The 12,588-nt window shown below is 40.0% G+C and overlaps 1 protein-coding gene across 4 annotated transcripts in view; it reads right to left on the bottom strand.

The window, feature by feature from the left end:
- Positions 1–12,588, bottom strand: part of ZDHHC3 (zinc finger DHHC-type palmitoyltransferase 3) — a 73,729-nt gene that overhangs the window by 39,452 nt on the left and 21,689 nt on the right. For all 4 annotated transcript variants that reach the window (XM_069088335.1, XM_069088336.1, XM_069088337.1 and 1 more), the window contains exon 2: positions 7,919–8,248. In XM_069088335.1, coding sequence (XP_068944436.1) covers positions 7,919–8,224 — 306 coding nt within the window. In that variant the 5' untranslated portion in view covers positions 8,225–8,248. The remainder of the gene's footprint in view (positions 1–7,918; positions 8,249–12,588) is intronic.

Raw genomic sequence — 12,588 nt, forward strand, 5'->3', positions numbered from 1 at the left:
ACAGTTTTTTGAAATATGATGTCTAGAGGCTCTTGTACTGGGGTCATGGTTTTCATATATTCCAAAGATTCTTAAATTCTCTCCTTGATCTGTTTTTAAGGTCAGCTGTTTTTGCTATCAGATACCTTATATTTCCTAAATTTTCATGTTTTTGTTTGAATATTTCTTATTGTTTCATGGAGTCCTTAGCACCTATTCGTTCATTCTAATTTTCAGGGAGGGAGGGGCTAAGTGGCACAGTGAGGAGAGCACCAGCCCTGGAGTCAGGAGGACCTGAGTTCAAATCTGGCCTCAGACACTTAACACAAAAACTAGCCATGTGACCTTGGGCAAGTCACTTAACCCCAACTGCCCTCCAAAAAAAGCAAAACAAAAAAATTAATTTTCAGGGAGTTTATTTGGGCAAGGTTTAAGCTGTTAATTCCCTTTCCAGTACTTCCTTCCATTTCTTATAAAAATGTTTTAAACTTAAAAAAAAATATTTGCTTATCTTCCAAGAATTCTAGTTGACCTGTGCTTAAGGTACTTTTCTTTAAGGCTTTGTTTGTATATATTTTGGAGTCATTCTCTTCTTCAGTTTTTGTGTCTTTATAGTATCCCTGGCAACATAATAGCCTTTTTATGGTAGGATTCTTTGTTTGCTCATTATTCCAGCCTTTTCTGACTTCAGAATTTATGTTAAGAACAAGACCTGTGCTCTTCTGGAAAGAATGTCTGGCCTGGTCCCATTGCTGGTTTGTTTGTCCAGTTTTTTTTGGGGGGGGGGTACTATATTGAGGGTTATTTCATCTCAGGCACAACTTGGGCTGGGAACCTGAAAACTTTCTCTTTTCTTGTTTGTTTTGCTTTTTGGAGGGGGGAAGCTAGAGCAATTGCGGTTAAATGACTTGCCCAGGTCACATGGTTAGGAAGTGTTAAGTGTCAGAGGCTGGATTTGAACGCAGGTCCTCCTAACTCCAGGGCTGGTGCTCTCCTCACTATGCCACCTAGCCATCCCAACACTTTCTCTTTTCAAAGCTTTCTCAAAGTGGTCTGATCATTGCGACCCTGACCTGAGTTTGAGTAACATGACGGTGGGTTTGCCCCATGTGGAATTCTAGTAGACTGTTGCTGGACTCAAATACTACCAGCCAACTAGAAAGCTCTTTTCTTTATTTCTTACTAGGATGATTTGCAGACTTCACCATACTCAAGAAATCTCTTTAACCTCGAAGATTACTTCAGCCCTGGAATTCACACTCCTCAATGTAACCTTCCATCAGTACAGCTATCTTTTCATATTTTCACCATGCTCCTGCCCCAGGTAATCTTTCCTCTTCTAATTTTTAGCTTCCTTTTACATAATTTCCTTCCATCCAAATGTAAGGTCCTGCAAGGCAGGGGCTGTCTTTTTTTTTATGGGGGTGGGGGAGGGCACACATGCTTATATTTGTATTCCTAGTGCCTTACACATAGTAAGCACTGAACAAATACTTCCTGACTGATTGCTGGTTCAGAATGACAGAACTGTAGGCTTCCTTTTAAGATCCAGTCTAAGTCTACAACTAAAACCCCACTTAGCTCTGGGGGTCAGAGTCTGACAACTGCTGCTTTATTTTGAACTTATTCCTTATTCAGTTCTTGCTTCAAGCTTGTGACTCACTCAAGATATCCACCTCTAGGTGCAGGTCCTCTCTTCAGCTCACCTTGGATCTATGACCCACAACAGGGTGGGGAGTGACAGAACAGCCGGTTGGCACTTGTTCCTGTGCCTTCCTCAAGTTTAAGCCCCTCTATGCTGCATCGGCCTGTCTTCTTATCCTAGTACACAGCTTCTTCTTGTGCTGGAGTGCTATGTGCTTATTCCTGGCCAAACCCTATTCCTAGTGTCCTCTCCATCTGCCTATACCAACCTGGAATGGAAAAATGATGTGCTCAATTTTTTTCCCTGGACTTCTCAATCTGGATTCAGTCTGGAACAGTTTCCAGACCTGTTTTGGAGGAGTTGGGGAGTGGGGAAAGCTTGCTCTATTTCTTCCTGTTACTCTGCCATCCTAGATCTAACCCCAACATTAAGTTTAACCATCAGAAAAAGTTAGGACTATAGCATTTATAAAGTAGAATCATCTAGTCTGTTCTACAAATATGAAAGCTAAGGAGCAGAGGTATGAAGCTACTTATCCAATGTCATATTCTAATTAGGAAGCAGAGCTGGGATTTGAACCTAGGTCTTTGGATTCTACATGCAGTATGTAACACTGCTTCATCCTACCTGTATGGTTATCAGGATAGATCATGGGGCCTGGAGTAATGAAGACCTGAGTTCACATTTGGTCTGTTACTTACTAGTTGTGTAACTTCGGGCAAGTCACTTAACCTCACTTTGCCTCAGTTTCCTCAACTGTAAAGTGGGAATAACAGCACCTGCCTTGAAGGGCTGCTGTGAGGATCAAATGAGATAATATTGGTGAAGGGTTTAGCATAGTACCTGGTATACAGTAGGCTCTATATAAATGCTTGTTTCTTTCTCCTAGTAGTTAAGCATATAAAGAAATACTTGTTAAATTTACCTTATTTGCCTCACTCCATTCCTTATATTGATCTACTGCAGTGTGTACAAGAAAGTGGATTTACTTTCCAATGGAAGGAAGATCTACTCTTAAACCAAGAATTACAATGTTAATGGCATTTAAGATCTTCCCCTCCCATTAATAGGCCTCATTCCAGGAAGCTAGCTTAGGGGAGGCTTGCTGGTAGAAGGCTTTCACACCTTTTGCTAATTTTTAATTAGGCACTGAGTCAGGAGGGTTAGGATGCTTCCTGGCTCTTAGAAGTGTATATATACTCTGAGTTGGTATTTTGCTTTGGGGGCCTACTTATAAGAAGGATCATGTGATTTCTTGGTGGAAGTTCTGACTGGCCGTATGTTCACAGCTTTCTGACTGCTCAGATGTAAAGGCTTTCTCAATCCAGGGATGTATGTAAAGTGTATAGTTGATTCAGGTAGTCTGAGTCCTGTTTGTTGGTCTTTATTTACTCTGAAGTTCGGGGTGCTTACTTTTCCCCTGAACCAGTGAATGTAATTAAAAAAGATTGCTGACCCTTTAAACAGTTAACTTTTCTAGTAAAGCAGATCTAAGAACCCGTGCTAACAGCCATCCTGGGTATGCCAGTGTGGTTGCCATCACAAGAATTTATTTAAGACCCTGGAATTAGGAAGAGGCTTAATAACACCAGAAAGTGATGTTTAACCTAATTTGAGGGGCTGGACAAGATGCTGAGAAGACTCTTGTCATAATAAAAGGTGACACTGAAGTATCAGAACCAGAAAACACAGTAATAGCAATATGTTGCTAATAATGACTTAGCTATTTACAATGATCCAAAAAATCCCAAAGGACTCATGATGAAGCATGTTCTCTGCCTCCAGAGAAAGAACGGACACTGCCTGAACACAGACTGAAGCAGGCTATTTTTCACCTCCTTTCATGATTTTTCTGAGCCTTCTTGTACAAACTGATTAATATGACTGCACATGTATAAACCATATCTGCTTGCCATCTCAGAGAGGGGGAGGGGACAGAAGGAGGGAGTAACAAAATTTAGAACTGAGAACTTAAAAAAAAAGTCAAAAATTTTGTTAAACATGTAACTGGGGGGAAAAGAAAATATTATATACATACACACATACATATATATTTAAAAATAATAAAAGGTAACAATGACTTCTATCATCATGTGGTCCTTACAACAATCTGGTGAAATAGGTAGTCTACTCTAGGTAACGTTTTAGAAAGTTCATCTCAGAAATTCTAGGAATCAATGTCAAAAGTACCAGCAGTTTAGCACTTAACTCTTCAATGTATATTGATTTCCCCAAGTGGAATATAAATGACACAAGGACTCTATCTTATGTTTCTTTCACATCCTTCAGAGTTCTCAGTAGCAGTGGGTACATAGTAAGCCCTTTTAGATAACTTCTCAATCAGTCAATCAATGCTATAATTAGCTCAACCTAAGTAGGAGAACAGATCTACTTTCAGTAAATGGTGCTGCCTGACAGAATAATGGAAGGAATGAATAGTACAACAAAAACAAAGTATATTTTCATTTTTACTTTTTTTGGAGGGGGTAAGGTAGGGCAATTGGGATTAAGTGACTTGCCCAAGGTCACACAGCTAGTTTTGTGTTAAGTATCTGAGGCTGGATTTGAACTCAGGTGCTTCTGATTCCAGGGTCAGTGCTCTATTCACTGCGCCACCTAGCTGCCCCTACTTATTGTTTTTTGCTTTTTTTTTTCCCAAAGCATATTTTCAGTATCAATAAAATTGACATTGAATAAAAATCTATTTCATATTTTCTTTTGTTTGGAAAATTCACTACATAACTTTCTTTCCTTTTAAAAAGATCACCCCAAATTCCTCTAAACACCCAACGCAATGTGGTAGATTGGAGAGAACAGCAGCATGCTGGTCTGCAACATCTTCAAGACTGGAAGATATTATACTTCATGCCAGAAAAGTTAACATTCTAATTGAGCCACAGAGCACAGAACTATTCCTAGGGACATAAACATCATTTGCCCTCTGAGCTGTTTAGGAAGTAGTACATTTACAAAACAGAGCAAGCCTGGAACATAACATCTAATGTATTTTTCACAGGGTCTAGGGAGAGGCAAAATTTTTTTGCATATAGTCATTAATAGCTTTAGTTTCTTTTCCTTTTTTAAAATTAAAAACACATCTCTCAGAAGCGACAGTGAAGCCATGGGAGGTCTTTGTCAAAGAACCTGCATTCTGTTTCCACACAAGATAATGAACAGAGACAACTACTATTCAAGGATTTAATACCAAGGTGGGAAGAAATAAAATAGCCAGCCATTCCCACAGCTTGGTAAATTTAGTTAAATCATCACTGTAAGAGTCTTTGTTTTCCTCATGGCTAGATGCAGAGATAGTCGCCAAGAGGTACCAAAGGCTAAAACAAGCTCTTCTGGCTTTTCAGGAAAAGGAAGAGGCTCTTCAGGGTGGCAATCCTTTCCCCCAGACGTCCAGGGAATCTCTGTCTTCAAGCTGGTGTGCCAAAATAGATCTTCCTATCCCTGTAAACTCTGGAAAGACTTCCTTAAAGACTCATGGTGATTTTACCCTCTTCAGATCAAGGGAAACAAATGTCTTTGCCAAAAGAATTTTGCCACTATCATGAAGAATGTTCTGCACAAGATCCAAATGGCAAAGGGATTCCCTAAGAATGGTGAGATTCTTCAGAAATTCCTGCTAACAGATGATAACCGCATTGATTGCATGAAGACCTAGAACACGGGTCAGCAAATTTTTTTACAGTCTGAAGCCAAGAATGTTTTTTATATTTGTAAATAGTTTTATTTAAAGGAGAAAACACCATTCTTACCTAAAAGTCATATAACAGATGATGAAGGTGATAGGTCATTTGCTGACTGCTAGCCTAGAAAACTATAGGGCCTCCTCAACGAGATCCACAGCTACTCAAAAGAGGCTGGTCTAACAATCCATACAGAAAATACTAAATGGATGAACAATTCCAACCACACAGACTTTGTATGACATGAGGTTGGATGGCTAGCTCATTGAGTTAATACATCAGTACAAAAAATATATATACATATATATGTATATGTACACATGGAAAATAGTGGGGTCCAGAACCGAAAAAGGAAAGTAAGGACCAGATCTGTGATTTCACTGAAATGAAGTAACTCCATCTAGTATTACTGACTAGCACCTTCTCTGCAGCTTACAGTCTTAGAGAACTGTCTAGTAACCATGATCTGAAGGTCAAATCACTGTACATGTCTGTACAACAAATGTAAAAACCATTCTCAGCTTGCAAGCAGTACAAAACTAGTTGGCAGGCGCTGTTTAGAGTTTGTTGACCCTTGGCCTAGAGCAATTCCAGTGGTTCTGTGACCTGCCCAGAGTCACGCAGGCAGGACCTGAGTCCAGCTCTTCCTAGTTCCCAGGCCAGTCCTTTATCTGGTACATCATGCCGCCTCACAGAACAAGGTTCTCTCCTTGTTCTTCTCTTCCCTCTTTGTACTTCTTTCTTGGTGACTTCATTCACTCCCATAAATCCAAATCATCCCTGTGCAGGTGATTCCCAAGTCTCTATGTCCAGCCCAATTTCTCTTCCCTTTGCATCAATCTCCCATCTCTTCCTATTGGACACCCAGACCTAAATGTCCTCTCAGCACCTCCAACTGAGTATGTCCAAAACTGAACTTATTACCTTCTTTAAACCTGGACCGGGTTTCCCCAGTCTCCTGTTTCTACTGATGCCACTGACAACCCTGCAATTAACCAAGCTCTGAACTGTGCAATCTTCTGGCTTTTATACCCTCACCTTCCACATCCCGTCATCTGCCAATTTTTATCAATTCTACTTTAATCAGTCAATCAATGAACATTTAATAAGCATCCTCATACCAAGCACCCAGGATACAGATATAAGTGAAAGCCTCTCTACTCAAGAAGAATACATTCTTTTGTGGGGGGGGGGGGAACAATACATACATATATAGTTACACACAATTTGGTGGGAGTAGGAGACCCTGTTACAGCTGAGATCAGGAAAGGCTCTAGAGCTTTCCTTCATCTTTCCTGTGTCCACATGTTCCTCCTCACATAGGGGCCACTCTATGTTGAAACCCTCCTCCCTTCTCATTTAGACCACTGACAAGGCTTTCTAATTAGCCAGACTTTCACAAGTGGCCAAGATAATACTGCCGGTGTGCCTGGGTCTCCCCATGTCATTTCTTTGCTCAGAAGCCTTCCATCAGTACTCACCAGCCTACAGGTTAAAGCACCAACTCCTTGGCCTAACATGAAGATTTTTGGCCATCTAGCTCTAACCCATATTTCCAGCCTTATTTTATATTATTCCCCTTCACCACTCAATGTTTCAGCCAAGGTGGACTTACAGTTTCCCCCCCAAACTTATTCTTTTCTCTTCAGCCTCTGCACATTCAAAAGTCATTCTCCAAAATAAATGTACATGTTTCTCATCTCTGACTGCTAAAATTCTCTTCCTTCAAAAACTTACCTATGTGCTTTTTTTTTAAAATGAAGTCTTCCCTGATCCAAACATCCCCACACATGAAATCTCTAGTAAAAAAATATTCTCTCTTTTGCCTCAGCATATTCAAGCAACAGCAGCTAGCATTTATACAGCACTTTAAGGTTTACAAAGTGTTTTATATATGTTATCTCATGTGATGCTCACAACTACCCTGTATATCAGGGTGCTATTATTATCCCCTTTCTACAGAAGAAAATGAACACAGAGAGGTTAAGTGACTTGCCCAGGTTGACACAGCTAAGGAAGTGTCTGAGGCAGGACCTAAACTCAGGTCCTCCTGACACCAGAACTGATTCTGGACCCTTTATAGCAGGCAGCTGCCAACCAGACCTTTGTGGGTTGATGCACTGTCTCTCCTTAGCAGACAAGAAGCTCCCTGAAAGCAAGAGCTGGTTCCTTGTTCATTTCTGTATTCCCCATCTAGGATGGGGCTTTTGCACACAAGCACGTGCCTAATAACACTTTCTGAATGGAATATCACTGAATCATCAAGATACACATACAAAAGACTGCCATACTGAGATATTACTCAAGTCACATTACAAATTTCTGTCCTTTTTTTAAGTCAATGAAGACTCTGCTGACAAGTTTTATTTTTTGTCTTCAGAATCATCAAAATTTAAATTAAAAATAACTAAGTGGGATCATATGATCACAGAGTTAGAGCTATCTGATAAGGCCTAGGAGTCACTATGATTCATGAACCAGACTCTGATTGTTACCTATGCTGCTGATGTTCAAATATGTACACTATGAAGGGGCCTGTAGGCTCTGAAGGCCAAAGTCATAAAGACTTTCCTCTTAAAAACAAGACCAAGATACTTACTGGATCTGTCAGCATAGCCCGGAAGTGAGAAGCTAGAGCCAGGAAAGCAAGACTGTTGAATACTACTCCATTGATTGCACTATAAATATAGTTTCTTGATGGAATCAGCATGACGAAGAGGACCACAAAATCTGCATATATGACCAGGAGCCAGGTGATGACAGCACATGCAATACCACAGCCATCTCGGATAAACCACATGGTTCCCAGAGAACCCGGGTGAGGAGGAGGGATACACTTCTCTGGGTGGAGGTATTCAGGTTTCCTCTCAATATCCCTGAAGCGGTGGACTGGAGAAAACATCATAGGCTTTTATGTCCATACTTGCATCTGAAAGAGGAAAAAGAGAAGATAAATTTAAACTCCAGTCCTGGATCAACAACTGCCCGGTGGATATTGCAAACTGGATATCCTGGAGGAATCTTAAATTCAATACTTCCAAAACAGAGCTGCCTATCTTGCTTCCCAAACCCACACCTCTGAAGATCCCCACTTCTGTCAGGCATCCAGGTGTGCAACCTTGTCATCATCCTGAACTCACTCTCCTCACCGCCACCATATACAAGCAGTTGCCATGCACTTCACAATATATATCCTGCATACATGCTTCTCTTTCCAATTACACAGCCTGCATCACCTTTTTTTTTTTTTTTTTGCTTTTTGGAGGGCAGTTGAAGTAAGTGACTTGCCCAAGGTCACACGACTAGTTTTTGTGTTAAGTGTCTGAGGCCAGATTTGAACTCAGGTTCTCCTGACTCCAGGGTCAGTGCTCTATTCACTGCGCCACCTAGCCACCCCCCTGCATCACCTCTTACAGCCTCATTGGGCTCCCTCAAATCTTTACCCCTTCTCTGATCTTCCACACAGCTACCAAAGGGGTTTTCCCTAAGGCATGAGCCTGATGACTATGTCACTCTCCTGATCAAGAAGGTGCAGTAACTCTAGGGTCAAACAAAACTTCTGGCTTAGCACTGTTAGCATTTAAAGCCCTTTCTAACCTGGCTCCAACCTAACTCCCCAACTCTAGTATGCTGCAATCTTCCTCATGCACACACTCCTCGGGCTAGCCAAACTGGCACTCCTGCAGTCCCTCACCCCTGACATTTCATCTCCCGCTTCTGTTTCTGCAAAGGCTAGCCGTCTCCTAGGCCTGACCTTCATCTCCTCTTCTCAGAACCTCTAGTTTCCTTTAAAGCTCCATCTAAGAGCCACCTCCTATCCAAGGCTGTTCCTTACTACCCACCGCCCCTAGCTATCGATGCCTTTGCCTGAAAGCACTATCTATTTGGCACCACAGACTTATGCTCCCTTTGTCAAGAACCATCTCATTTCTGCCTTTCAATTCCCCTCACTTAGCAGAGCGTCTGTCACACAGTAGGTACTTAGTAATCACTTATAGATAAGCCATGTCATCTTATAAAGGAAATAAAGAAAGATCACTGTTTCAAAAACCTTATAAAAAGCCCAAATGCCATTCCTACTAATGGAATTATAATACCTCTATTCTACTCTTTGAAAGGCATTATAATTTGTCACTTTCATAACTTGATTTCTATTAGCTACCAACAACATAAAAGATGACTGCTATTTGTCAAAATATTTTGGAGACACCCTGTTTCTCAGAGCTAAGGCCCAGCAAGCAGGCTGTGCCCTGAGCTTGGTATAACAATAATCCTTTGCGCTTTGGATGATGTCACCCTCTGGCAAAAATGTATTGCTTGGACAAGCACTGGATGTTCACTAAGGGATTTAGCTCCTCCTATTTCCCAGAGCCATCCATCACATGTTCACAATCCCTGTTCTTTATAACTGCCAGGTAACTACACTCCTGCTTTCATCACAGAACTCTGGTTTTGTACCTGCAGAGTAATCATGACTCCAAGACTTGAGATAATAACTGTTCCCATGGGTCGTCCCAAGAACACCTGTACTATCTCAAGAAATGCCAACCATGAGAACTGTCTCAATACCTAAGAACAGTTGTGTTGTCTTCCAACCCCATTCAGGTATGTGAATGGTACCAGCATCAGCAGCGTTAAGCCGTCCTTCTTAGGAGAGGGCTTCCATTTGCAAATGCCATTTGTACTCATTGTGAAATTAAGTAAACTTCTGTTTGTACCCTGCCTCTCCTGCCTCTAGCCTGCTCTGCACAGCTCCAGCCAGCCACAGGTTAGAGGTCAGTTCTGGCCTGACAGACACATTCAAAACTGGATTACAAAGGCAAGTTCTAACTCCTATAAGGACTTGTTTTATCACACGTGTGAACACAGCTTTGATAAGACAGGGGCAAATGTATAATAAGCACAGAACAAAACAGTTACATATTTTGCTGTTTTCTCCTTGACACAGCAGGAAAGGAGCCTTTATCCAAAACGACCCTGTATTTACTTTGTATCTATATAATATAGGTTTACTTATGTACAATGTAAGCCCCTGGAGGACACAGAGTATTTCATTCTTGTCTTTGTATTCACTAGCACCTAACACAGTGTCACACATAACAGACACTTAAATTCTTGTTGACTGTTTGATTGCCCAGTAGCACGGTTAATTTCAGTCATACATAAATTGTAAACATCACAGAGGAAAAGTGGTCACTTAGAACTAGGGCAAAGTTCTTGGATAAGCTTTATAATTCAGGCCTCTAAATGGGCCCAAATGGTAGCACTTCCAAGGATGAGAGTCCTTCTATGAGTCTAATAATAAAGCTTATGTTTGTGGAGCTCTTTATGGTTACACTTATTTAATTCAAACAAAGTGCCCTACGCATAAGAGCATTTAATGTCTACTGAACTTAATTGGGCAATCCTTTGGGGGTGGTTAGTGAGTACATCCTCAGCCACTTGATGTTGAGGAAACAGGCTCACAGAGGAGAAGGGGACTTGCCAAGACCGCACAGCTAGGTAGAGGCAGAGCTGCAACTCCAACTCAGGTCTTTGGATGCCAGGTCAAGTGTTCTTTTCACCACAGCACAGCATCTCTATTTTTCTCAGATGTATTTGATCTTAGAAAGATAAATTCTAGTAAAAGATTTGCTGGAAGAAGAAATACATAGACTTTCCCTCAAATAAAAAAAAAATTAGTTAGTAACATGTTGCATCACCAGTCAGAATTCTCAAGTAGAAAGCTTGTGCACCACAAGTTTAATGTCAGTTGTGGAACATCATTATGACAACTGAAATCAAAACATGATGGGCTACAGGTGAATCACTCCAAAACAGCACGGCCAATTTACATTTTCCTACAGACCTTTGTTCTAGGGAAATTTTATAGTTGTAATTTTAAAGATTGTGAAATTCAAAGACTAGATGACTTAAAATAAAAGTATTTCCCAGGTTAGCCTGTTTGCCTCAGTTTCCTCCTCTGTAAAATGAGCTGGAGAAGGAAATGGCAAACCAATCCTGTACCTTTGCCAAGAAAACCCCAAATGGGGTCACTGAGAGTCAGATACTACTGAAACGACTGAAGAACAAAAAATGTTAATTGTCTGATTATCCAGTAACACAGTTAATCTCGGTCATGACCTAAATTGTAAACCTCACAGAGGAAAAGTGGCTACTTAGAACTAGACAAAATTCTTGAACGAGCCTTATCATTCAAGTCTACATATGGACCCAAATGTTAGCACTTCCAAGAATGATACTCTATGGAAATGGGAGAATAAGAAAAAGAAAACCCAACCCATGCAGAAGAAAAGAGAAAGACCAAAGCCTTAAAGATTGACTGTAAATTTTAATTGTGTCATTTAACTTTCTTCCAGAAGAGAGTTGAGGAGTCGGATAGGGCAAGCAGCAAGAAATAATCACAAAAAGTGAAACTGAATATATTTTGCTAGATGATTGTTTACCAATCTTAACTCTTCTTAATCAGCTGTCTATATAAAATCAGACCAATGATTTGCTAGATCTTTTGCTCAAAATCTATATTAAATAAGAAGAATCAAAATGGAAAGGAATGCTAGGCAACTGAAATAACTCAAAAATATTTAAATATTTAAAAATAATTTAATATATATTATATATAATTATATATATTTAATAATTAATAAAATTTTAAATTATTTAAATAATTAAAAAATATTTAAACAAGTTGCTTCCATCTAAAAATGGGAAATGGATAAAATAATAGATTTCAACAAACTATCACCATTTGCTAAACATCTAAATCATTGTTACAAGTTATAATAATGCCTTGAAAGGGTTACTGATGTACATGGAGCATTTACATTTTCATTTATTTTGTATATATTGTATACATGCATTGTCTCCAACTATAGAAAGTTTTAATTTGTTCCTACACTAAATTATAACCCAAGACTGCTGTGCTTTCATAATTCATATCTGCTTTTACTGAAGCTTATCCTTGCTCTCAGTTCTCACTATTTAAATTAGCCTGTCTCTCATGAGACCCCTATATCAAGCCTGCCACCCCTGCCCCAACTTGCCACTTCTAATCTGCTAAACCTTAAAAATCAGATAACTGAATTGAATTTAAATTATTTTAAAGGTAATTAATTTAAGTCAATAAGCAGCCTCTGAGTGAGGGCCTGAAATCCTTCTATAGAGTCAAGTATATGAACTTCATGGCAGCCGTTTCTACTTCTCAGAAGTCTTTTTCAGCTACTTCTGAATTTTTGGCAATATTTATGAGGGCTAAAGGTTGCTTGACAT

This window comes from Petaurus breviceps, unplaced genomic scaffold, assembly GCF_028583685.1.
Source record: "Petaurus breviceps papuanus isolate PSGF00001 unplaced genomic scaffold, PetGlider_PUasm1.0 185, whole genome shotgun sequence".
Taxonomy (NCBI): Eukaryota; Metazoa; Chordata; class Mammalia; order Diprotodontia; family Petauridae; genus Petaurus; species Petaurus breviceps.